Genomic DNA, 26,926 nt, shown 5'->3' with positions numbered 1-26,926 from the left:
AGGGGGTTCTTTGGTTATTCCCGGGGTTATTCTGTGCTCGGAGGGACACTCCACGGTGGCAGGGGGCAGGAGCATGCCGCGGTCCCGCAGCCAGCGGGGCAGGAATGATGTAACTGCAGGGGGAAGGCGCTTCTGAAAGCACTGGCGAGTTCTTGAGGGCTTTTTTTCGATTCACGGCCAGCCCCTGCCATTGCTGTGCAGCCTTTCAAGCCGCTTCCTCACGCTCTCCCCGCGTTTTTAAAAGCACTGGGAAAGCTCCGGTTAAAATGCACCGTGGGGGTGTTGTTTGTTGTTGGGGGGGATAAAAAAACACCAAACCAAAGCCAAGGCAGGCTTGCTTTATCTGCTTTGTGTGCCACCAGCAGCACGGCCTCTTTCCCTTCTGGCTTTTCCTGGGATGTTTTATCCACAGGGGAGCCCCAGCATCGCCTCCAGGGCTGCCCCAAGCTCCCTCCCTGCTCCTCCACAGAAAGGCTGACTAGTTTTATACTGCTCCAGCCAAGACCTGCCTTCTGCACTGATGTCAGCACTCAGGGCGGGACTTTTCCAGCTTTGTGGGTTTGGGGATTTTCTTTTTTTTTTTTTTTCTTTTGGATAATCCTGGCAAAATTCCTGAGCAAAGTTTTTTTCTTCTTCTTCTTCTTCTTTCTTCTTCTTCTTCTTTTTTTTTTTTTTTTTTCTCGAGCAGCCCCTATCCATGTGCTGCCTCCGAGCCACTCTCTTATTACTGCTCACTTCCTGAAAGGAGACTTTTTAGCAAAGCCTCCAACTCCAGCTCTGCCTGGGTCTGACAGAAGAAGTTTCTTAAGGAAGGCAAGACAAACCCTCAGCCTGGAAACTTTCTGACACAAGCAGGGCTGAGGGGAGAGAGGAGCTTTTGGCTGCTGCTGGGTAAAAGAAGAGGGAAAAAAAAAAAAAAAAAAGAGAAGCTGAAGGAATTAAAAGGAGGGGAGAAAAAAAAAAGAAGAAGAAAGAAGGGAAAGCACTCAAAAAGGTAAAACGCTCTTTAAAATAATTTTCCAGAGGAGACTCTTTGAGGTTGGAGTGGGGTGGTCTGGGGTGGAGGGAACGCGAATGTTCTTTGAAATCAGAACCGTCTCCCTGGAGAAGGAATGAGCCCGGAGAGCCTTGCACGCTGGAAAAACATTTATGAGAATGAAAACCATGTTCACCCTTCTCCAACATTCAGAGTTTCCATAAAAACGCAGGCTTGTGTTTCAAAGTGGCTGCAGGCAGCGGGAGCCGGGCTCTGGTTCTGCCTCCCTCGCCTCCCCCAGCCCCTCTTTTTAATTGTATTAACCCCGGGATCGAATGTTTGCCTCTCTAAACCCCAAATCTGCTCTGCTGAGCTGCCCGGGGCGAAGCTCTCAGTTACAGAGAGCAGCAGCTCCAAGCCCTGCTGCAGAATGAAACATTCCTTGCTGCCTTCATTCCTGAGAATAAACACAGCCCGCGCTCCCTCTCCCTCTTTCCCTGTCTCTCTCTCCATCTTCAGGAGCTGCCAATGCCTCTCTCCCTCCTGATGTGCTCAGAGGATTATAAAAGTCTGCCCTGAAAAAGTTGCAGTGTCACTGACTTTGTGCATCCTCAGGAGCTCGGCCCCACTGCTCTGCTCGGTTCTTTCTTTGCTTTGATTATGATTTAAAGGTGCTTTTTAAATTACTTGTTTTTAAAAATCGATCCCTCAGAAGATGTTATTTTAAACATCAAAGTAAATATTAGTGGTGGTGAGATGCCAGAAGATTATCTCATTAGAGCTGAAGGAGCTGGGCTATAAATAGAAAGGAGTTTATAAAACAACCTTGGCAAATATCTTCCAGAGGGGAAGAACCAACCCAGGGGAAAGTGTGGAGCTGTGCTGGGGGCAGGTAAATGTAAAATTTCACAGCGAGGCCCATTTCTGGGGACTTTTTTGTGCTCAAGATGCAAACCTTGGGGGGCATTTGTGTTCCTGCTGCAATCCCTGCCAACATCCCCGGCGCTGGAGACCAGCAGATCTCTGCTTCTGGTCGTGCTCCTTCTGGTTTTATCCTCCTTAGCAGCGCCCAGTGGTGCCAGGGTGGGATGCTGGGCATGGCAGGGAGGGCTTTGAGGAGCCTCTGTTCCCTCAGGTGGAAGGGGAAACGCTCTGTGGGACACCCAGGTGATTCCCAGCACCGGGAATTTCCCCCACTTGGGACCAGCCTTGCCGGGACTGCTCCAAGATGCCTCCATCAGTGAGGCTTCCCGCAGCCCTCAGGAGGTTGTTCCCAAAGTTTCTCCATATATGGAACGTGCTGAGTGCTCCAGTTGCTCCATCCTCAGCCTCCCTCTGTTCCTGCTTGGCCCCAGGGCAGCACCCTCTGCTCCCCTCCTCCTCCCGAGATCCCAAAAACCTCCCGGCGCCTCTTTGGGGCGGCTCCAGCTGCATTCCCCACGCGGGGAATGGGAAAGGTGCTGTCATCTCCTGCAAATCAGCTCGGCCCGGATAAGGCTGGGGGGCTGAGCTGTTTCCTTTGGCACCGGGAGGCCCCGATAAGCCGGGCCTGAGCAGCCGCAGGGAGGCTGAAGAGGAGCCCTGAGGGGAGGAAGGTGGTGCTGCTCGACATAAACAGTGTCTGTTCCTCCAACCTGAAACATGAGAGGCTCTCTTATCACCCGTGGCTCCAGGCCACCCAGGGACTGCTGGGGAGGAGAAGCTGTTCTCACCATTCCATGGAATCCCGGTCTAGGGGCAGCCCGGGCTCCTCTTCCCGAAGGAGCAGCTCCATGGAGGGTCCTCAAGCGGGATGATTCCATGCAAACCCTAATCTCCAGCTTATCTGAAACCCCCGACTCCAAAGCCCACTTTTCTTGCCAAGTTTCCAGCAATGAATTCCTTCTGAGCTGGGAGCAGTGCAGGATGTGCTGGTCACGTCCTGCCCTGCCTCAGTCTTGGGTTAACACAAGATGGGCTCAGAACAAGCAGGATTGGGACCAAACCCATCATGTTTTCAGAAACAGTGGGCTGGGTGATGTCAGCTCAGGTGTGCTGAAGGCACCCAAGGCACAGAGGTGTTTGCCTGACCCCACCACTGTAGGAAATGTTTGCAGGGTGAGGAGTTACAAACATTTCCCAGGTGAGCAGGTTGGGTCCCATGTGGGAGAGAGACACATGGAAAACCACCAGCCTGGATGCAGCCTTGTTTTCCAGCACTGAGGGAGGTTTATAGGGACACCATCCAAGCCAACTTTCCCATCTTGGTTCCTGTGAGGGCCTTCAGTGAAGTCTGCAGGCAGCTGAAGGGTTGGGACAGTCTCCACTGGGAAACTGCTGGAATGTTTTAGCTCTGTCTGACTTCAGTGGAGCAACATCAGTGCATGGTCTCCATCCAGCTGCTCCATTGCTGCTCTTCTCTCACCTTCTGCATCCTCCCAGGCTGGGAAATGTTTGGGATATTCCATGTCTGACTACTCAGAGTCTTTCATGGAATCATGGAATGGTTTGGGTTGGAAGGAACCTTAAAGCTTATCCAGTCCTACCCCTGTCCAACCTGGCCTTGGACACTTCCAGGGATGGGACATCCACAGCTTCACACTTCTGTTTATCACAATTATCAATATTGTGTTTCCTACTCTTACATCGTAGCTTAATTTAAAAGGAAAAATTACTTTAAATTAATCTATTCCTGTGCAGTCCTGCAAATCTTTCTGAACTCAAACACTTATAATATTGGTCCCAAATGAACTAAACTGGCAGGCGAATTCCTGGCCTCCTCCTGTGGGATTTGTGACCTTGGTGGGCAGTGGCTTTCTCCAAAATGTAAATGCAGAGGACGAGTTCAGTCCTGTCAGGGTTAAGGACTCTTCATTCCCTAGCCATGGAGGAAGGAGCTGCATCTGGGCCACACCACCTGGGCCACGTTTCCCTGAGTAAAGAACCTACAGGAAGGGGAAAAGGGCCCAAAATCTCTGCCCAGCAGATCTCCTAGAGCTCCCAAGGAGCCAGAGCCTGGACACGATCTGCAGGTCTGGAAGGGCTGGAAGGATCCCACAGCTCAAGGGTTCTGCAAGGCTTCATCCCACAGGAGGCATCCCTGCTCCTGCAGGGCTCCCCTGGCATGGGGGTGATGCCTTGAGGAGCTGGAAGAGAGGCTAGAGGGAATTCAGAGGAATAAAGTGGATTTATTGCCGTGCCTTCCAAGGCCACACCCTGGCAGTGCTGGAGGCACAGCCGTGGCTCTGCCCAGGGGGCTCCAAGATGGAAGCAAAAAGGGCTTGGTCACAAGATCTCTCATTTTTATAAGTTTTAGTCCATTTGCATGCAGGAGTTAACCATCCAATTAATACCTTACAGTGATGAAGTTTCATCCTTCTTGCTTGCTTACCTGCCCTCCTCTTTTCACATTGTTTGTGCTTTGGGCCTGAAGCTTGAAGAGATTGCCCTTGAGTCTCCATCTAGAATAGGATTGTTTTGTCTTCACCAGTGAAAAGATCCTAGTATAAATCCTATGTCCTACATATATATCCTATTTATATCCTATATATAGGATATTTGATACAGGAGATATATATAGATATAGATATAGATACAGATATAGATATAGATATAGATATATAGATATATAGATATATAGATATATATAAGATATGGGATTTATATTTATATTTTTTAATATTTATCTATTTATATATATATATAGGTTCTAGGGGATATATATATATATCCTATATATCCTATATATATCCTTAATATAAAGCTAAAAGCTGCACACCAAAACAGAACAGAAAAGCCTAAAACCCAAGGTATCAGAGTGACCAGGCTTGGGACTGTGGGTGCCTCTGCCATGGTCACTGCCCTGCCCTGAGGGGACCCTGGGGTGATCCCATGGCCCTGCACCCACTGTTACCTTGGCTGTCACCAAATCCCTCCCTAGTTTGTTCTGCTCTGGAAGGACACTTTCTCTGTATCATCCCTTCTCTGACTGGTTCTGTTTTCCTGGGAGGACAGGCAGGTCCAAATTGGCTTTGCTGCTTTAGCGTCCCACTCCACAGCTCCCTGCATTTCCCCCTGTGCCCCTCTGAGACAGGCTGGGCTGTGAGGTCCAAATCTAACACAAAGGGAACTCAGTTCTGAGAGTGGGATGAGACCAGAGACCCCCTTGTGTGGCTTCCAACCTCACTTATTCTTTAATTCAGCCTGGCAGGACCAGCTCAGCCTGAGGGGAGCTGGAGCTGGGCCATGCTGTGGATCCATCCCCCTGGCCAGGACTGGCCATTGCTGGGGCAGTGCTGGCTGAGGCTGTGCTGTGACAGTGACAGAAGGAGCTGCTGAGCCCTGGGCTCACTGCAGGTCCCTCAGTGCTTCTCCCAGCTCTGCTGGGCAGCAGGAGTCACCTCAGAGACTTTTCTTGGGAAGCTCGGCAGAGTTCTCCTGTCTCTCCATCTCCAGCCTGAGACTGTGGGTGCACAAGGTTTGGCACCTGGTGACAGGGGCTGTAGGGAGACTGTGCCCTCCCCTGTAGCACGTCCAGCCTGATAAACAGACATGTTTTGTTCCCTGGGAGGGTGGGGAGGTGCTGGGATAGAATTCCCAGAGCAGCTGTGGCTGCCACTGGCTCCCTGGCAGTGCCCAAGGCCAGGCTGGACAGGGCTTGGAGCAGCCTGGGACAGTGGGAGGTGTCCCTGCCATGGCAGGGGAGTGGAACTAAATGAGCTTTAAGATCCCTTCTCACCCAAACCATTCTGTACTGGGGTATGGCCCTATCCTACAGCGTGGCTGACAAAGAGCCAAATTTTAGGTGCGACACTCGGTGTGAGAGCTGTGACAGCTGCCTGGGAGCTGGAGCTGCATAAACCACATAACCCTGCCTCAGCTGGGGCTCACAGCACGGAGCAGCTCCCTCCTGGTTACACAGGTGAGCCCAGCTCACTCTTGGCACACCAGGGTGTTTGTCTTTGTGCAAGCCCAGGGCTCGGTGCCCTGCGGGATTGGGTTGTGTAAGCACCGAGACGGCTGGAGGGGAGCTGCGGGAGCCAGCCCTGCCGGGATGGAGGGATGAGCCAGCCCTGCTGGGATGGGGATGAGCCAGCCGTGCCGGGATGGAGAGGAGCCAGCAGTGCTGGGATGGAGAGAGGAACCAGCCGTGCCGGGATGGGGATGAGCCAGCCGTGCCGGGATGGAGAGAAGCCAGCCCCGCCAGGATGGAGAGGAGCCAGCCCTGCCGGGATGGAGAGGAGCCAGCAGTGCTGGGATGGAGAGAGGAACCAGCCGTGCCGGGATGGGGATGAGCCAGCCGTGCCGGGATGGAGAGAAGCCAGCCCCGCCAGGATGGGGAGGAGCCAGCCGTGCCGGGATGGAGAGAAGCCAGCCCCGCCAGGATGGGGAGGAGCCAGCCGTGCCGGGATGGAGAGAAGCCAGCCCCGCCAGGATGGGGAGGAGCCAGCCGTGCCGGGATGGAGAGAAGCCAGCCCCGCCAGGATGGGGAGGAGCCAGCCGTGCCGGGATGGAGAGAGGAGCCGGCCCTGCCGGGATGGGGATGAGCCGGCCCTGCCGGGATGGAGGTGGCTGGATCTGCCTCTGCTTCCCTGCCCGCTCCGAGGGGTGAGCACTCCCGGCCTTTCCCAGAGCCCTTTCCTGGCAGAGCCCTGGTGCTGCTCCGTGCCGGGAGGAGCAGCAGGAGCACAGGGAGAGCTGCCTGTGCACAGACCCAGGAGGTCTGGATTCTCTCCTGGCTGTGCTGAACCCCACACAGACGGAGCATTTCACGGGGGCAGAGGGAGCCACGGAGATGCAAGGTGTAAAAACGGCATTTGTGCATGGAATATCTGTATTCCATGGATGGCAGGGTACAGGGGGGGTGGGCACCACTACCTGTCTGCAGGTAGTGTATTCAGACAAAGAGCTATCAACGTGTATCTGTGTGCAGATAACATCTATCCCCATGCAGATAAGATCTATTCCCATGCAGATTGCATGTATCCTCATGCTGATAACATGTTATTACATGCAAATAACATGTGTCCATGCCCAGAATATGTGTGCCCGTGCAGATAATATCGATCCCCATGCAGATAATGTGTTTCCTCATGCTGATAACGTGTTATCACATGCAGGTAACATGTATCCATGTGCAGATATCTATCCCCATGCAGATAATATCGATCCCCACGCAGATAACGTGTTTCCTCATGGTGATAACGTGTTATCACATGCAGATAACGTGTATCCATGTGCAAATAGCGTTTAATCCGCATAAAAACTCCACGTATCCCGGTCCCCTTGCACACAAGTAGCTGCAGCTGTGCCCTGGGTGCATGTGGGTGACATGCGTGTCCCTTCACTCATGGGACATGTGTGTCCCTGTGCGGCGGGGGATGCACCGTTAATGCCTGGCACTCCGTTAATGACTGGCACGCCGTTAATGACTAACACGCCGTTAATGACTGGCCCGCCGCTAATGACCGCCCGGCCTCTCTCTAATCCCGCCGCTCTGTGCCTGGCTGCAGCCAGCGAGGAGAACGATGGCAGAGCGCCAGCAAGTCTGGGTCACATGGAGAGGCTCCAAACTATTGCATAAATCCCGTCTGAGAGTGGACCTGCCTGGTGGAGTCCTCTCCCGAAAGCAGGAGGAGTCCCAGGATGGGAGGGCTGAAATCTCGGTGCCCACCTGGCTGGAATTGTGGCACTGCTCTGGCAGCTCCAGCCCTGCCCCAGGCCCAGCTCCCCATCCCGAGGAGGACCCGAGCTGGCACTTCCCTCCCGCTTTCCTGCTGAGGACCTCCAAGCATTTTACCACACTTGGAGAAGTGCAATGACCCCGGCGTTCCAGATAGGGCCAGGTCCTTATGTAACACAGGGATAGGATTTCCAGAGAGCCAAGCAGGCGGTGTCAGAGCGAGGTCGCTGCTCCCAGCTCTCCTCTCCCTGCCCTGGCTTTGGCACAAGCTCCTTTTGCCCCTTTGCTGGCAAAATTAAAGATTTTGGAGAGGAGTGAGGCGGGGATTCAGCCCTTTCCTCACCAAGATTGCACTGAATAGATTTGACTGTAAAATAGTTATCGTGTTTTGAAAAAAAAAAAAAAAAATCAAAACCCTCCTCCCACACAGTGCTGGAGTGAGCCCAAAGCCCCGTGAAGCTGCTGTACAAAGGGATGCAGGGTGTGCCCGGCCAGAGCACAGCAGGGCCGGCTGTGGAGCACCACGGAGGGCCTGGAAGAGGGAGCTGGTGCCCCAAAGGCAGGGAGAGTGTGCCCCTGGCACCCAGGCTGGCACCGGGGTGCTGGCAGGGGGACAGAGACCCGGGTGAGACCCCTCAGCTCTCAGGGTCACACTGGCAGTGTCGGTCTGTTTTTCCCACATTGCTGGGGAGCGCCTTTGGATGGGGTTGGATCTGATTTGAACGGTGTGAAAAAGGCACCTTCCCTCCTGGGAAGCTGAAATGGGCCCCCGCAGTCACTGGGGTGTGCAAAGAACAGCTCCTGGGGGAGGTGAATCAGCCCTCGAAAGCGAGGGGGGCTGCACTGAGCATCCCGGGCCCCCTCCCAGCCCCGAGGGGGTCAGCAGGGAAGGGACAGGCAGAGTTGGCATTGCTGGGATGGATGGCAGGGGCGAGCAGAGAGGTTGCAGGGCAGCCAAAGGGTGGCTGTGCAGGCAGGAGCCACCCCGGGGCTGGAGGCTGCAGGGCTCTGGGAACAGGGATAACTCCGTGTTTCTAATTCTTCACTCGCCGTGGCCTCAGAGAGGCCACACTTGGAGCAGCAGAGCAGGTTATGGCTCAAGTTGTTATTCTGTGTTCTGCAGACCTGTGACTTTAACCCTTTTCTCGCAGTTTGCTGATGCTCCTGGCAGTAAAAACGCTGATTTCTGTGGGTTTAACCCCTAGTGCTGCCCTAGAGCTGAGAAATGACTTCCCAGAGGAAGTCCTGTCGTGCTGGCGAGATGACTGCGGGGGGAGACTTCTACCATCTGCAGCTCAGCATGTTTCCACTTGGCAGCCCAGCCAAATATTTTGTCGGGACTATCAGGACGCTCTCCTGCTGGAAGCCGGGGAGGTCTCTCGGGCAGTTTTGCATCCCCCACGTGCTCAGCCCGTGCCGCGGGAGGAGCAGCCTGCTGGGGGAGCGGGGCTCTGTGTTCCATCCTCGGGAACGTGCGGGGACCTGCCCGGAGCCGGGAGCTGGGTGTGCCTGAGCACGCTCGGAACACCCAGAGCCCCGGGGAGTGCAGGGGCTGAGACCCCCCCAGATAACACAGAAATGCAGCAGCAGCTGCGAGGGACCTGCCCCTGCCAGGCCCTGGGGAGTGCAGAGAGAGGGGTGAGGAGGAGCAGGGATGTAGAGATGATGAGAAGGGTTTGAACATTGCTGGTCGGGCCAGGGAGGGACTGTCCCACTCTGCTCTGCACTGGGGCAGCCTCACCTCCAGGGCTGGGGGCACCACGAGATCAGAAGGATCCTCAGCTGTTGGAGAGTGCCCAAAGGAGGGACACGGAGCTGGGGAAGGCTCTGAGGAGCAGCTGAGGGCACTTGGCTCGTTCAGCTGGAGCACAGGAGACTGAGGGGAGGCTCCTCGGGGGCTGCAGCTCCTCCCCAGGGGAGGCAGAGGGGCAGGGGCTGAGCTCTGCTCTGGGACAGGGACAGGAGGCCAGGAAGGGCTGGAGCTGTGCCAGGGCTTGGCATGGAGCTCAGGGAAAGGTTCTTGCCCCCGAGGGTGCTGGCACTGCCCAGGCTGCCCAGGGAATGGTCCCGGCCCCAAGGCTGCCAGAGCTGCAGGAGCGTTTGGACAGCGCTGCCAGGGGTGCTCAGGGTGGGCGTGTTGGGGTGGCTGGGCAGGGACAGGGGCTGGGCTGAGCATCCCTGAGGGTCCCTCCAGCTCAGGATGTTCCATGATCTTTGATTTGATAATTCTAGAGCACTAGGAGCAGCTGAGGGAGCTGGGAAGGGGCTCAGCCTGGAGAAAAGGAGGCTCAGGTGGGACCTTCTGGCTCTGCACAACTCCCTGACAGGAGGGGACAGCCAGTGGGGTTGGGCTCTGCTCCCAGGGAACAAGCAATGGGACACAGACACAAATTAACCCAGGAGATGTTCAGATTGGATATGAGGAAAAATATCTTCACTGGAAGGGTGAAAGTTGATTCCAGCTGAGGCTTTACAGCCAAAATCTGTGGCCCTCTGATGCATTGTGAAGGCTGACTTAGAACAGAGACTAGACAGAGTTAAAGAATAACACAGGGATTTATTAAAAGGCCTCAATTAAAAGGATCCACCTTGGGCAGCACAAGAGTCCAGCCAGGGCTGCACCCAAGATGAACCAAAATGGCCACAAAATGGACAGCTCGCCATGGGATCTGTCAATTTGATCAGTTCTGCTCCATTTGCACATTGGAGTTCATTGTCCAATTCCAGCTCCAGCCCATGCAGTCCCATCCTTCTTGTTTTTCTCTCTTCATTCCACGTTGTTTGTGCTCTTGGGCCTGAGATTTGGATCCTTTGTCCTTTGTCCTGCCCAGCTAGAGCAGGAATTGTTTTGTCTCCCTGCTCTGTGCAGAGAGCTCACCATCCCCTGATGTGAACCCAGACCCACACACTAAAGCAGCACAGAACCTGAAAAATAGAAAAGCTCAAACCTGAGGCGTCACCTCCACAAAGCAGCCACGGCAGGTGACAGGGGCACTGTTCTTCAGGTGACTTTAGGAGCAGCACCCAGGAGATGCAGGCACTAAAGGGCTGTTGTGTGTCCTGGAGGGCAGCTGGGAGCCCAGCAGCAGGGGAGAGCCCACCGTGGCTAGCAGGGGACCCATGTGGGTCCTTTTTCCAGGAAATCCTGAAAACCCCACTCCTGCTGCTGCTGCCAAGTGCCCTGGCTGCACTGGCACAGCCCCTGAGCCCCTGCCAGTCTCCTGCAGTCCCTGCTGTGTTTTAGTTGGATTCCATAGAAAATGAGGCCCATGGGGCCAGCCTGGGGCTGACAGCTCTTCCCCCAGAGATAAACTTTGACCTGGTGGAACAACTCCCAGGCTGGAGGAGCTGGAGGAGCAGAAACCCCTGTGGTGCTGTTTGTAGGGGCTGCCAGGGCTGCTGTGGGGCTGAGCAGCCCCTTGGGAGGGTCAGGGGGCACCTGGGGCCAAAAAGGGACCGAGCTTTGAGATGTGGCTCCATGATAACCCCAATATGGTTATAGGGTGGTGTCAATTCCCCATTTTACACAAGAATAAAAGAACCTTGAAGCTTTTGTTCCTTAAAATAACACAGCCCAGAAATGCTGTTGGGGCGGTGCAGCTGTGGGGTCCTGCTCCCACTGTTTTCCCACTGCTTTCTCACTGTTCCCAGTGCTCCCACTGGGGTGCTGCTCTCACTTCTCCACTGCTCCCAGTGCTCCCATGTCTGAAAGATGTCAGTGGAAGGCCTGGCAAGGGGTGCACTGAAAGTATTTCCTCCCTCTGGGGGTAGCTGGAAGCAGAAATCTGTGTTTGTATTTATTTCTCCCTCAGGAAAAAAAAAAAAAAAAAGGGAAAAGGACACCTGAGCTCATAATTTGCAAAAGTTGGATGAGAAACCTGGAAGCCGCCGGGCCCTGCATCTTTAAAAGCAGTTAAATTCCTCTTCCCTGCACTAGGAGGCACCTTGAACCTTCCTCTTGGCCCCGAGCATCGCCCATCTGCTTCCTATTACCTTCCCCTGCGCTGCCTGGAGCCGGCCCAGCAGCCGGGCTTGCCGGGAGTTCTGTCTGAGCTGGGAGCAGCTCTCCTCTGCCTCGCTCCTTCTTCTCCCCTCGCTCCATCCCAGCTGGAATTTCACCCCCTTTCCCAGCCCCTTCCTTCCCGGCGCTGCTCGGGGTGGCAGGAGGTGAGCTGGCCGCTGTGGTGGCATTGTCCCCCGTGTCGCCCGGGTTCACGTGGCCAAAGCCACCCTTGGCAGGGGGAGCCGGGAGCGTCAGCCCGAGCCGAGCCTGCCAAGGACAGCGAATTCCTTGGGAAGGAGCAGATCGGAAGCGGCCCAAGCGAGGGAGGCACGAGACCGGAGAGGTCACGCCGTGTCCCTGAGCTGTCCCCAAGCTGTCCTCGAGCTGTCCCCAGCTCCCCCGGCCCCGCCCGTGGCAGCACTGTGTCCCGCTGAGGCTCCGCCATCCTCGGGATCGTCCTGCGAGCTGCAGTGAGGTTATGGAAAACTTGGTAGGGATGGAAGCACCAGTGCTCCTCTGGGTCCTGGTCCTTCCTCCGGGTGCTCCTCCTGCTCCTCAGAGCTGGGTCCACCCATGGGGAGAGGAGCAGAATTCACCTGTGAGAACACCTTCCTTCAGGTGCTCCTCCTGCTCTCCCGAGCTGGATCCACCTGTGAGGACAGCACCTTCCTCCGGGTGCTCCTCCTGCTCCTTGGAGCCTGATCCACCCGTGGAGAGAGGAGCAGGGTCCACCTGTGAGGAGAGCACCTTCCTCCTGTTCCTCAGAGCTGGATCCACCCACGGGGAGAGGAGCAAGGTCCACCTGTGAGGAGAGCATCTTCTTTCAGGTGCTCCTCCTGCTCCTTGGAGCCTGATCCACCCGTGGAGAGAGAAGCAGGATCCACCTGTGAGGACAGGACCTTCCTCCAGGTGCTCCTCAGAGCCAGATCCACCCACAAGGAGAAGAGCAGGATTCACCCATGGGGAGAACACCTTCCTCCAGGTGCTCCTCCTGCTCCTGGGGCTTTGGGAATGCAGCCCCGCCGGGAAGGGGCCGTGTTTTCCCTGCTGCCTGCAGGGAGGGATCGCAGCCGGGCCCTTCCTCCAGCCCGGCCCGCAGGAATTTTGCAGCTGTAATTCCTGCCTCGTGCTGCTCCCAACGCGTCTCCTTCCCCCAAGGTCAAGGCTGCGGGCTCCTGGCGCCGGGGATCCTTCCCGGCCGCGGTTCCGGGGGATGCTGAGCGGCCGGGAAGGGCAGGGGGGACACGGGGGCACCGCGGAGGGTCATGAAGAGGCGGGGGGGAGGACGGGAAGCCTGGAGGAAAAGGGTTTGACAGCTGGAAAACAGGGGAAATCAGTCGTGTGAAGCCCAGGAGAAAATACACTTTAGCTGGGCTCCGTGGGCTTTGGAGCCGTGACAGGATTGAAGAGCTGGAATCGCGAGCTTTGGGAGATACTGAAAAATGCTGATTTAGGAGAGGGATTTGCTTTCAATTTCTCCCTTTTCCAGCCCAATTTCCACAGCTGGAGCAGGCACGGAGAAGCCCCCACGTGCCTTGCCTGGCCCTGGCTCTGCCCTCACTGTGCCACAGCCCGGGGGTGGCACCACAGGTGATGCTGTCACCGGATCTCAACATCCTCTTTTTGGGGGCTGAATGGGGCACAATTCCTGCCCCAACCCTCTTTCCCCCACTCCCTGACTCCCCTTACCTGTCCCAGGGAAAAGGAGCAGCCCAAGGTGGGAGTTGTCCCTCTCTCAGGGCCACTCACAGGATGCTCAGTTTTGGTGGCCACCTCGCATTGTGTCTGGGCTTTGCAGAGGAACACCTGGCAAGTGGCCTCAGATGGGACTGGGGAGTCCAGGCCGAGGCCTCACTGAGGATCTTTGGCCATTCTTAGCTGTAAATAAGCAGTGAAAAATTTTAGTCTTTAAATTATGCAGCTCTGAAGTGTGTTTAAAGCTGAGTGTTTCGTCTCCCACAGTTTCTGCCTAGTAGGGGAAAAAACTATTAATTTAGGTTAATGGCTTTAAGATGAAGGAGGAAAGATTTAGATGAGATTTTTAGGAAGAAATCCTTCCCTGTGAGGTTGTCCAGAGTAGCTGTGGCTGCCTGTGGATCCCTGGAAGTGTCCCAGGCCAGGTTGGATGGGGCTTGGAGCACCCTGGGCTAGTGGAAGGTGTCCCTGCCCCTGTGGAATGAGATGAGCTTTAAGGTCCTTCCCAACCCCAACCATTCTGTGACTTCTATGATGAATTTGGGGCAGGAATAATCTCCTGGATTTCCCCTTGTACCTCCCCTACACCATCCCTGGGCTGTGCTGGGTGTCATTCCTGCAGCACAAATACCACTCATGGCACAGTAAAGATGGGAAAACAGGAGCAGAAATTCACTGTCAGGGATTCAGATTCCCATAAGGACACGAAGGGGAGCAGGGCAGATCCCAGGAGGACCCAGCCCCCCTGCCCTGGGCTCTTTAAACCAGCCCAGAGCACAGCAAGGCAGGGGTTAAGCGTTTCCTTACTGGATGAGGACCACACACAGCCCTGGCTGCTGACACCTTTGCAAAGAGCACCCTCCTCCCGACTCCAGCCTCTTCCCATGCTCGGGAGCTCATCCCACGTTCCCAGGGAGCTCATCTCTCCATTCCCGAGACCTCATCCTGCCATTCCCGGGGAGCTCATCCCGCCTTTCCTGGGGAGTTTATCCCGCCATTCCCAGGGATCTCATCCCACCTTTCCCGGGGAGTTCATCCCACTATTCCCGGAGAGCTCATCCTGCCTTTCATGGGGAGCTCATCCCGGGGATCTCATCCTGCCTTTCCCAGCCCTGCCCCAGCCCCTGGGATCTGCACCTCTGCTGCGGGTCTTTATCTGCCACCCCTGCAGGGAGGTTTGGGTTTGGCTGCTGGGCTGCCCTGCAGCGTCACCGCTGGGATATTTGGGGTTTTCTGGGATGTGCTGCACTCATCCCATACTCATGAAGTGGGTGGGCGAGAAGAAAACCCCACAGGCTTTGTGCAAGTCCCCAGCACGATTCGAGTTTGATGTAATCGCCTCAGACCGAGTGGAAATTCTCTGCGAGCCAGGAATCTTTCACCGGAGCAATTAGCAGAGCGTTTTAAAGAACAAATGCGATTGGAATCTCGGGATCCATTTGTGGATGGGGTTGAGGGTGAGTTCCCTGAATGGGTTCTTTGTTTTCCATCACTTTTTTAGGTTCAGCCAGTACACTTTGAGAGCAAGTGCTCTTCCCTCCGTGCAGTGACAGTCCTTAAAGCGTGTTTGAAATCCGGGGAAGCCCCAGAGAGGATTTCTGGGTTGCTGCTCACCACCCCCCTGCCAGTGCTGTTATTTCCTGCTCTCTTTAAGGGATCAGGTGACCCAGGGCACTCTTGGGGCTGCTCTTCCCGGAGGGTGCTGCCACAGGATAAAGGATTCCCATTGATCCTGAGCTCCTTTCCTCAGGTACCAGCTGGGAGAACCCCCGGGAGTGCAGCGCGGAGCAGGAGCCGACGGGGTTAATCCATCCTCAAACCCTTCCCATCCTTTTCTCCTCTTTTCCTCTCCTTCCATCCCACTCCTGGACCCCGCTTTCCTCATTCCCCTGCCCGCCTCAAGTCCCTCTCCCCCATCCCTTCGCTCATTCCTGTCTCCCCCGCAGGGGCGATGCCGGGGCTGGGGACGAGCCCGTGCTGAGCCCGCGGTGCTGGCCTGGCACTGCCCACCCCGCCGGCCTCGGGAGAGCACGGAGCGGCCGAGGATGCCTGCGGAGGGACCCGGGACTCCTCTCTGGACATAAGGGGTGGCCGAGGGAGAGACATGTGGGGACAGCGCCCTCCCAGCCGGCACAGATCTCCCTGCTCCGACACGAGCGGCGCTGACCATGGCCACAGCTTGGAGGCTCCTCACCTGGACCGTCACCCTCGGCCTGGCCGGGGGCACCTTCCCCGGCTTCCCCTTCCAGTCACAAGGTAGGGACAGGACGGGATGGGATGGGATGGGATGGGATGGGTAGTGGTTTAGCTCGTGTCCAGAGTGGTTCTGGTTGTGTCCATCCCTGAGGAGATGCAATGTCCAGCCCCACAGCACCACCAGCTTCTCACACACCACCTCATTCTCAGCTCTGCACACGTTTTTCCTCCTGGAAGTGCCTTTCAGGTCAGGATCAGAGCCTCCAGCCCTGAGTCCCAGGTGCTTTGTAACCACAGCGAACACAAACCACCCTCTGATTCACTCTTTTCCAAGCCCACGTGGACTGCAAAGAGGCAAGAAGGAAAACAAAACACTTCCGACAGCAAATTTTTCCAAGCCTGAAGTCATTTCTAAGTGCAAAAAGTCACCCTTGTTTGCCCAGCCCCATCACAGAGAGGTGCTGGGATGGAGGAAAAGCTGGAGCATGGGAAGTTAAAACCCTAATAATTAATTCTGGCAAGGCAGAGGTGCCAGGAGAGTTTATGGTCAGGAAGGATGGGAGCTCAACCCTAATCCCAGAGGGTGGAAGGGCTGTCCCATTCCTGGTGGCCAAGGAAACCACTCTGTCAGGCTCTCACACTGGAAAACAGAGGAAAAGGAAACTTTCCAGTGCTGCCCCGTGGTGAGAGTGCAGTTTGGAGCTGGCTGAGCTTCTGATGGCTGCGAAGGCTCTGAAGGTGAGAGCTGTGGAGCCAGGCAAAATTCAGCCACCCTGGAGCAGCCAGGGCCCTCCTGCTTGCTCAGGAAACAACAAGTAGGACGCAGAAAGCACAGGAAGACTTTCCAGAGGGAACAGAGGGAAAATCTCCTCCCATGAGGGCTCAGGAGGCTCAAACCCTCCAGGCATGAGGGGTTCAGGAGGACACTCAGTGAGGAGGAGCTGTCCTGGTCCAGCACATGGATATTTCCCATTTCAGCCCAAGCTGCTGGGGCTGAGGGCTGTCAGACAAAGCCAGATTGTCAGTTCCTTTGCTGCTTTTCTGCCTCTCCAGGGTCGGGATTGAAAGCACTGGAGATGGTAATTCATGTTCAGACTCAGATGTTCATCAGTTCTTATCTATGTTACAGTCTCACAAACAATGAGTTCTACAGCACTGCACTCTAACAAACTAAAATGGAGCCCCATCTCTCTCTACAGGCCTTTTAAGGATAAACTGTCCAATTAAGAAACGACACCTAAATTATTTTTACTTTAACCCAATAACCAACCACCCATGGCCCACAATGTGAACTTTTTTATCCAATTACACAAAACCACCCAAACCCATAGATAAGAAGGAGAAGGCGAAGCAGAAGAAGGTGAAGCAGAAGGACCAGCCTCCACCCTAAAACCTCCATCTTGCTTTATATATATTACTATATTCTAAACCCTTCAACTCTAAGTTTCCCACCCTGTGATATCACACACTTCTATTCAAACTCCACACCGACAGTCCCAGTTCTATCATTCCATTTTGGAAGCCTTCTCCACAGCCTCAGGTCAAATGCCGGGTTCTCCTGGGGGTCAGTGCCTGGCAGCACGGAAAATCTGAAATTCTCAGCAGCCAGGGCTCCAACACCAGATCTCTGCTCAGATCCATTCTGGCAGTCCCTGGGACATTTTAATTGAACAGGAGGAGTTTCTGCTGAGGTTGCAGGGTGCCAGTTTGTTTGGCAGCTTGCAGAGCTGCGTTGCTGTGCCAGCACAGGTGGAGGGGCTGGGGGCAGTACCCTTGTCACAGCACAGCCTGGGTGCCACCACACAGGCTTAGCTCAAGGGCCCCAAGAGGAGCTGCTAAGCCAGGCTGACATGACAAAAACCAATCCAGGGAGCTGGGAAGGCAGGGTGGGGTCATGGACAAAGACCTGGCTGGGGAATCGGGACATCTGACTTCTCCTCCTGCTCATTTTCAGCACCACTGTGGGAATTCTGGTGGCCCTCTCTCTTATTTTGATGTCAAGATTGGCATTTCAAGGACCCTGTGCCCCTGTAGCCCCTGCAGCTCTGACTGCAGGGGAGGTTGGGGTGGTGCTGTTGTTTTGTGTTCTCAGAGCCAGCAGCTCCCTGTGGCAGCTGCAGATGTCCTGACAACTCACAGGGAGAAAATTAAATAAGATTTTCCCCTGAGTCATTGTCACCCCAAGGATCCTTCTGCCTCCTTTTGAAGAGACCTCATTGCTGGGTCTGTTCCTGGAAGGATCCAGGTTAAAATAACTCTCCAAGGCTCAGAGCTGGGCTCTGCAAAGCTGGGATTCCCTCTGCCCAGTGGAGATGAAAGGATTTGGGATACTCCAGGTCCAGAGCCACAATCAGGGTGTCCTGAAGGGCTCTTTGGGCCAAGCTCCTCCTCCCCATCACCTGCAGAGGAAAAAGTTACGTTCCAAAAACTGCTACACCAAGGCTCTGCAGGCTGCAGCGTTTGGGGTATTTCCCAGGATCCTGCAGGCAGGGCAGAGCCTTGGGGTCCCAATTTTTGGAATGTTGTGGCAGGACACCATGACCCTCCACCTGCACTGCGCTCAGGCTGGAATTGCTGGATGTCCAACTCCCTTTGCAGGCTGTGTCTTGGTTTTGAAAGACAGGTGTCTGCTAAGGAAGGCAGGAGCCTCCCCTGAAATATAAAATGTAAACACTCCCCCGCTCCGAATTGCTATAAATTTTAAATTAGGGGACTCTCAGGCAAAAATATGGGAATAAAAATATGGAGGAATAACAGTTCTTTATTAGGGAAGAAAAAAAAGATAAAATAAACAATGCAGTAAACCAAAACAACACAGACAGAGTCAGAACACAACCTGACACCCTGCTGGTCAGGGTGTTGGTAGCAGTCCCATTGGAATTGCGGCTGCAGTCCTCCTGGAGTGTCAGGTGTGGTTGGGTTGGAGCAGGGATCCCTTAGAAAGGTGTAGTCTTCCTCTAAAGATCCAGGAGAAGAGGCAGCTGTTCCTCAGGGAAATCCAGTGGAGAAGCTGTGCTGTGTTCCAGAATCTGTGTTCCAGAATCTCAGATTATATCCAGTTAGGAATGCTTGGCTCCTCCCTCTGGGCTCACATCTCCCAATGGGATGCTGTAGATCTTATCAGCCATGCAGGGACATTCCATAGCCTGTTATCAGCAGATGGCTCCCTGGAGGGAGCAGTGGGTGTGGAAGAGATAAGGAAAACTGCCCACTGAACAGAAGACAGCTGCCGTCCAGATGGCAAATAGAATACAATTTGCTTGGCAATCCAGGAAGGGCTGCCATTGCCATGCTGTCCTTCCCTCCCCAGAGGAATTCCTCTCCAGCTTGGATCACTATGAGATCGCCTTCCCCATCCAAGTGGACCAGAACGGCGATTTCCTCACCTTCGACATGCGCCGGCAGCTGAAGCCGCGGCCGCGGCGCTCGCTGCCCTACGAGCCCTCGGAGCAGCAGGTCTTCTACAAAGTCTCTGCCCACCACACCCAGTTCCTGCTCAACCTCACCCTGCACTCCAACCTGCTGGCCGAGCACTTCACCGTGGAGTACTGGAAGCGGGATGGCATGGACTGGCAGCACGACTTCCACGAGGACTGCCACTACGCCGGCCACCTGCAGGACCAGTACCTCAGCTCCAAGGTGGCCATCAGCAACTGCAATGGGCTGGTGAGTCTGGCCTGGCTTGGCTTGGCTTGGCTTGGCTTGGCGGGGGCAGTGCCAACTGCTTTGGTCCTCCAGCAGGTGGATGCATGCGGTGGGAAAAGCTTGGGGTTGGTGGCAAGCTTTATATTTAATATCTTTTTTAAAAACCCACATATAATATAATATAATATAATATAATATAATATAATATAATATTAATATATTGGTATAGTATAAATACAGTTTATATAAATTATCCATCATTACAATATATTATAAAATATATTTTATATCTAAAGGACATATAATATTTTTATATTATATATTTTTATATTTATATATAGATTGAGAGAGAGAGACAGAGAGAGAGAATGCATTTAATGTATTTTATATTTAATATTCCACACTGGTCTCATGATTGGCAGAGGTACAGACATCACTCAGACATCCATGAGGGTTCCTGATCTCTGTGTCACTTCCAGTCCAGTTTCTGGGCATTTTCCCATTGATTTTGGCTGGAATGGGATAATCCTGGCTCTCTGGGGATACCCAGACCTGGCTCTCACCAAGTTCTTCCAACAGCAACAGCAAAGAATGTTGCCCAGGAAGAAGTGAAGGAGGGCAGGGATTTCACAGAGCCACAAGTGCATCCAGATCCTTCCAGCTGCAGATGCACTCCTGGGGATCCCAGGCGCTTCTGTCCATGTTTCAGGAGATAAAAAATGCTGCTTCTGAGGGATAAAAACCCTGAAATAATCATTTTTTCAATATGAAAAATGGAACATCAAGAAGGGAGCAAGGTGGCATTTCCTCAAAACCAGTAAGGCTGCAGGAAGGAGGGTGGGAATGTTGATTTTGCAAGTCCTGACAGCTCAAATTGAACATCCCAGTCCTAAATATCAGCCAGGAATCTTGGTGGTGGACATCAGTGCAAGAACAGCTGAGCTCTGGACTAGATTGCTCGGAGTGAGAGAGGTCTTGGAAGATCTTTAGGAACAGGCCAGACAAAAGCCTCTCAAAAACCCTTCAGGTATGATTCATTAGCTCTCCCAGCCCTGGGAATATACTGAGGACTTCCATCCCTATTTTTCTGTGATTTTCTGATATTTCTGGCTCGCACAACCCATTTCCTGAGCTGCCAGATGGAGGGATGGAGCAAACATACCCTGTGAGTGAATCCCAAGGCTGATGGCTCCCTTGGAGGGGTAGAAAAACCCTCTCTAGGCCAGGTTCATATTTCTGCTCCAGCCCCACCTCCTTGCAGCATTCTGGCAGTGTGGAAGAGCTTCCAAAGGGGAACGAATTCCCGTTTGATTTATTGCTGGGTGACCCTGCCAGAACAGTGCTGTGGCTTATTAACAGAAATGAGAATCTGACTCATTATATCACGGAGTCTAAGGTTTCCAGCTCGTAGCCAACAACCCGAGCTGCACAAACTCCTGAGCTGCACAAACTCCTGCTTCCCGAGCCCTTTGTTTGGACGTGGGAGCTCTGCTCCAGTCCCAGGGAATTTCGTGGTGCTCACAAAGGCTGAGCTGGGTGCTGCTGGCTCCGGAGGAATGTGGCATCCCCCTGCCTTCCACTCCTCAGGGCAGCAAGGCCAGGGCAAGCACTGGCCCAGCAGCCCTTGGAACTGGGAGAATTCCATCCCCAGGCCGTGTTTAGCTCTGGAGAGGCACCAAGGGCTGTCTGGAGAATGCAGCCAGGCACAGAGAGGGACAGAGGGTCATCCAACAAGCTCTCATCTGCCTGAACTCTGTCCTTCTGCCCTCCAGAGTGATGGACACAGCGAGGATGGGGGAGGAAGGCTTCGGGGTCACTGAGGACAGTGAGGCTGGGGATTGGGGTAAGAGGAGTCTGGAACGTTTTTAGCTGAATTCAGACAAGAGGAGTCAATTCTTTTTAGCTGGATTTGGGCAAGAGGAGTCTGAAATGTTTTTAGCTGAATTCGGGCAAGAGGAGTCTGAAATGTTTTTAGCTGGATTTGGGCAAGAGGAGTCTGGAATGTTTTTAGCTGGGGCTGGACTTGCCATGGGAGGTGTTTTTCAGTGCTGTGGGTGACCAGGAGCGCTGATCCACTCGTGCCATCCCTCATCCCCACAGGCTCTGCTCCAGGAGGGCATCACCCATCCTGGAAGGGACAGAAGAGGTCCCCAGGTGCAGGTTCCTGCTGAGGGGGCACTGCACTGCCCCAGCTTTGCACAGGTGATGCTGCACGGGCACTTGGGAGCTGTGGTGGTGACTGGGCACAAACTGGGACCTGAGCTGGTTACAGGGTGAGCTGAGCATGAGGAGGAGGGAAAGGGATAGCTGTGAACACAGGAACGAGCTCCAGGCTGTCCTCCTGCCCTCCAACTCCCACACCCCTCAGGAATTCCCGTGCCTGCAAGGTTTGCTTTTGAGCCACTTTGTGTCAGAGGAACAGCCAAAAGGCCAAGTCTTCATCACAGAATCCCAGAATGGTTTGGGTTGGGATGGACCTTAAAATTCATCTCATTCCACCCCCTGCCATGGGCAGGGACACCTCCCACTGTCCCAGGGTGCGCCAAGCTCTGTCCAACCCAGCCTTGGACACTTCCAGGGATCCAGGGGCAGCTTTTCTGGGGAGCCCCCTGAGCCCAGGAAGTGCCTGGAGGGACCCAGGCACAACATTCCTTGATGTGGACACCACATTCCTTGGAGAAACTGAGTGCCAGGATTTGGGATGGAGCTGGTGTTGGGCTCACAGAAAGTTTGGTGTTGCCCAGACCTTTCAGGCAGGGGGAATGTTGCTGTGAGGGTGGAGAGGAGGGACCCTGCAAGTACCTGGTGGGTTTGGTGATGACCCCATGGGGATCTGCTCCTCCTGCCTGTCACTGCCTCACAGGACAGATGAAAGGCAAGGAAGAGGAAGGACCCAGATGAGGAGGGATGGACCCAGATGAGGGGGATGGACCCACATGGGGAGGGATGGACACAGGGAGGATGGACCCAGATGAGGGGGATGGACCCAGATGAAGAAGATGGACCCAGATGGGGAGGGATGGACACAGGGAAGATGGACCCAGATGAGGAGGATGGACCCACATGGGGAGGGATGGACCCAGATGAGGAGGGATGGACCCAGATGAGGAGGATGGACCCAGATGAGGGGGATGGACCCAGATGAGGAGGATGGACCCAGATGAGGAGGGATGGACCCAGATGAGGAGGATGGACCCAGATGAGGGGGATGGACACAGATGGCCCCGCTGTCACATGGCTCTGGCCCCAGGCCGTGGCTGTGCCTTTGCCAAGTGTGGTATGAGCTGACTGTGCAAACCCTCCTTGCTCTGCAGCTGACCTGTGTGAATCACACACAGGATATCCAGTCCAGCTCCCCCACAAACCACAGAGCTCTCTCAGGACCTCTCACCACCCCCTCCACCATCCCTGTGTCACGTCCAATGCCTGCCCCTCAGAGCTCAGTCCTTGGGGTCAGCAATGGGACAATTTTCAGACTCCTGTGACATCCAGGCCTTGCTGCTGGAAGGTGCCAGGCAGGCGTGGAGCCTCTGCAGAGGCTGGACTGAGAACATCCCTTTTGCAGCGGGATGGATTTGGGGCAGGACTCGCTCTGCTGCCGGGCAGGGGTGACCTCCTTCCCCCCATCCCACAGAGCCTTTCCAGCTGGCTCTGGCCACGGGAACCTCACAGTGCCTCGCTTGTGTTTGAAAAGGTGGAGCAGAGCCAAGAGCAGCAGAGCCCGGGGCAGGAGGAAATCCCGCGGCACCGGGACTGCTCACACTGCCCCATTGAGCTCCGTGCTGGGCAGGGACAGGGACAGGGACAGCCCCGGCAGGGAGGGCAGTCCCCAGGAGAGGTTCTCCCTACCCACAGCCGGCACAGGAGCTGTTCCAGGGGTCCCTCCATGGAGGAGCCTCGGGATGTCTCACAGGGACAGAATTCCCTGCTCCCCAGCCTGGCAGAGCAGCGCTGCTGTCCCTGGGGCACAGAGGGAGCTGGACAAGCGCTGTCACATCCAAAGGACACCGCTGGTGGCAGGGCAGGGCTGTGTCTGCACCCAGAGCTGTGTTGGATTTTTGGGATCACGTTTGAGCCACATCAGGCACATTTCTGTGCCTCAGTTGCTTGCTGGTGGAGTTCAGCTGATAGGACACCACGTTCCTTGGAGAAACTCAGTGCCAGGAATTGGGATGGAGCTGGTGTTGGGCTCCCAGAAACTTTTTGTGTTGCCCAGACCTTTGAGGCAGGGGGAATGTCGCTGTGAGGGTGGAGAGGAGGGACCCTGCAAGTACCTGGTGGGTTTGGTGATGACCCCATGGGGATCTGCTCCTCCTGGCTGTCACTGCCTGGGCTCACAGCTGAGACTGAGGCAAAGAATATTTGCCTATTCAGGCAAAGAATAAAAAACTAAAGCAAATCAGGGAGCAAACCCGAGATGATCTCACTGCAGTGGCCAATCTGAGGTGTACAAGGGGCTGGGATGCCCCATCCAGGCTCCAGAGAAGGGGTTTGGCTCTGCTGATGGCCTCTGCTTCATCAGCCTTCAGATTTTAAACATTTGGCGTGTTTCCCAAAGCCTCTGGGTATTTACCTCTCTCTGCAGCTCCAAGTTCCCAGCTGCTGGGGATGTTCCTGAGCTGCTTGGGAAGGTTTTCTGGGGAGGCCAAGCTCAGAGCTGACTGCTGCTGTGTTTGAACGGGTTTTTGGGATCCCACAGGGATCCCACTGTGACCGAGTGGGTGGAATAGGAAACAACTCATTCAGAACTCAGCAAGGCAAGGCTGTGATTTCCAGAGGACTTTAGTGAACACAGATGTCCCAAGGCATCCACCACCATCTGGCTGGGTTTCCTCTGCTCTGTGGCTTCCTGTAGTTCAGTGTTTGTGCAGGATTCCTCCACAGCTTTTGTCAGTAACCAGAAATTCGGGGTTAATCAGCAAAAGCCTCACCATGAGAAGCCACCAGGTTCTCTGTGCACCTCTGTTATTGCCTCCCCTATTGCTGTCGCTGAGACAGAGACAATACAAAGCAACACACTCCATTTTCAGAAGGCTTCAAACTTGTTTTTATTCTAGCATGCATGCTTTTTATACATTCTTACAAAGCTCATATGTTTACACTTTACTCATTAGTGACAAGAGACAAAGTGCTTGTTGGAATAGTTGCAGATTTCTCTTATTTATCCTTCTTTCTTTCTTGGTTTCTCTGTCAATGACCTTGGTAGAAAATTCTTGCAGGGGTAAACTTGGATCCTCTTCTCAAACTTCTCTCTGGCTCCCAGAAGTGGCTGTAAAACCTCTTCGACACCCTCTGTTCCCTCCTGCAGCACGGGGTGATCGTGGCAGATGAGGAGGAATATTTCATCGAGCCCCTGAGCCCTGGAGCCAACGTCAGCATGGGGGGAGAGGGCAAGGGCAGCCCCCACGTGGTGTACAAGCGCTCGTCCCTGCAGTACCCTCACATGGATGCAGCCTGTGGAGTGCTAGGTAGGTGCTCCCACCACCTCCTCCTCAAATCCAGCCCAAAACCCAATGGGAAAATCCTGGCAGAACAGCTCACTCTGCTCCATGTGGCAAAGAATGAAATTTATCTCCTGAATTTGAGATTTTCTTGGGTTTACTTTTACCCATTTCTGGTGGCCTGGGCTTTGGGAAGTTCCCGTCCTTCCTCCTTGCAGCAGGGCTTGAAAATTTGTAAATAGAGCATGGAATAGAAGAGGAAAAAAAAAAAACACCTCTTGTTTTTCTTCAGAAGAATCCTCCCAGATTTGGCCAATTTGCAGAGGATTGGGAAATCGCAGCTCACGTGTGCTCAGCACAGCCTTGGCTTTGGGGTTTGTGTCCATGTTGGGATAACTCCGCTGCTGATGGGGACCAGGTGGAAAAGGCCCTTGGAGGGGGGGATGTGGGGTCTGGCCCATCACAGGGGGCTCTGGGGGATGTTTAGAGACAATGGTGACAGCACATCAGCTCCATTTCTGCACCTACAGGGCTTTGACCTCCAAGAGGACCCACAAACACCAGCCCTATTGCATGTTTCAGGCCCAGAGGATGCCCCTCCCTCAGTCCAGAGAGGTTCTGTTCTGTAGGGCTGAGGGGAGATACTATCCCTGCACAAGGGTTTTTCCTGGATCAGTTTGTGGGAACAGAGCAGAGCTGGCCCTGACTGCTCCTGTTTGGGTGTCACTTCAGGATGTGTCCATCCACTGCCCCAGCAGTGACACTTGGCCAGATGAGGAGTCACTGCTGCAAGGCACTGTCACCTTCTCTGAGTGTCCCCAGAGCCACCAGCACCTCTGGAGCCACCCTGTCCCTGTGCTTCCCCTGCCCATCCTGGCTCCCAAGGTCTGCTGGATGCAGACTCCCCTCCTGCTGACTCTTTGCCACATTCCCCAGCTTCCAGAAATAATTTAGCCCTCTCCTAATTGCTTCTTGGAAAGCAGAGATGTGCAGGGGGAGCCAAAGTTTAGAACAACCACAGCACAATGGCTCCAGCAAGGCCACCCCATCCCCTCACCCCGCTGGCTGGCCGTGTCCTGCCCTGCCCAACACTCCTGGGCCCTGAACAGCCCCAGGAGCTCCCCTGGATCGCTGCAGGAGCTGGAGCTGGGAGGTTTTGGGGCTGCCTGAGATCTGTCCATGTTCCCAGCCTCACTGGATGTGATGAACCTCAGAGCAGGGGAAAGGATCCAGCTGGATCTGCTGGCAGGGCTGGATCTGGCTGCTAGCCAGGTGACTGGCTCCCAGTCACCTCCCCTGTCCTCTGGTCTCCAGGAGGGCACTTTGGAGCTGATGGCTCTGCTGGGAACGTCCCCAGGCTCAGTTCAGCAGCACTTGAAGCAAGGTCCCACAAAGCTGCTGCTGCTGCAGAGACTGCAGCCCTTCCTGTGGTGGAAAAGCCAAGTCCTAAATCCAGGTCTTTTCCAGGAAAAGGAAAGAGGAAAGGGTCTGCAAGGGCTTCATTTCCAGGTTATGGCTGTGCAGTCTCTGAGCCCACCCTGGGCTAGAGATGAGGGCAGGGCTGTGCAGGAGGGGTTTGGGGCTGCAGTGGGCTGGGCACGGATCTGCTGGGCAGGAGGGGACAGGAGGGCAGGGGAGTTGCTAGCAGGGCTGGCAGGAGCCTGGGGACAGCCCTGGACTGCCTTTGGGACATTTCTGGGTCCACCCAGAAATCACAGAATCACAGAATGAACGAGGTTGGAAAAGACCTTTAGGATCATCCAGTCCAGCCTGTGATCCAGCACCTCCCCATCAGCTAAACCCTGGCACTGAGTGCCACCTCCAGGCTTTTTTAAACCCCTCCAGGATCGGTGACTCCACCACCCTCCTGGGCAGACAACTCCATTGCCCAATGACTCTTTCAGTGCAGAATTCTTTTCTGACATCCTGCCTAAACTTCCCCTGGTGCATCTTTAGAGCTCCTCTGTGGCCTCAAACCCTCCCCTCGCCCCTGCGAGCCCGAGGCCATCACAACTGAAATGGATGGGCAGGAGATCTTTCTCCTTTTTAATGCCTTTATTAAAGAGATTCAGCTCAGGTGGGGAGAAATCAACGGGTCGTGCCCACGCCGCCGCTGTCCCCAGGAGTGGCACAAAGGAGGAGGGTGATGCAGCTCTGTCCGCTGGTCTGCAGGCAGAGCTGGGGACTGCGTCCTCACGAGAGATTAGCAGATTCCTACTTTTTGGTCCAACACTTCAGGTCCTCTCCCTAGTGAACATCCTTTCAGGTCAGGGTGAGAAGCAAAAAGGATCCGAGCAGGCACTGGACTA

The 26,926-nt window shown here is 54.6% G+C and overlaps 1 protein-coding gene across 2 annotated transcripts in view; it reads left to right on the top strand.

The window, feature by feature from the left end:
* Positions 1-755: 755 nt before the first annotated feature.
* The window catches only part of ADAMTS10 (ADAM metallopeptidase with thrombospondin type 1 motif 10), a 69,154-nt gene continuing 42,983 nt past the window's right edge, over positions 756-26,926 (top strand). For both annotated transcript variants that reach the window (XR_005953584.1, XM_041417148.1), the window contains exons 1-4: positions 756-994; positions 15,282-15,591; positions 18,842-19,197; positions 24,485-24,644. Coding sequence is in view for 1 of the 2 variants with exons in the window: in XM_041417148.1 (XP_041273082.1) it covers positions 15,504-15,591; positions 18,842-19,197; positions 24,485-24,644 (604 nt within the window). In the remaining variant the exon portion in view is untranslated. The remainder of the gene's footprint in view (positions 995-15,281; positions 15,592-18,841; positions 19,198-24,484; positions 24,645-26,926) is intronic.

This window comes from Onychostruthus taczanowskii, unplaced genomic scaffold (assembly GCF_017590055.1).
Source record: "Onychostruthus taczanowskii isolate IOZ18803 unplaced genomic scaffold, ASM1759005v1 scaffold106, whole genome shotgun sequence".
NCBI classification, from domain to species: domain Eukaryota; kingdom Metazoa; phylum Chordata; class Aves; order Passeriformes; family Passeridae; genus Onychostruthus; species Onychostruthus taczanowskii.
The sequence above is the reverse complement of the archived record's forward strand: the minus strand, read 5'-3'. Positions and strand labels throughout refer to the sequence as shown.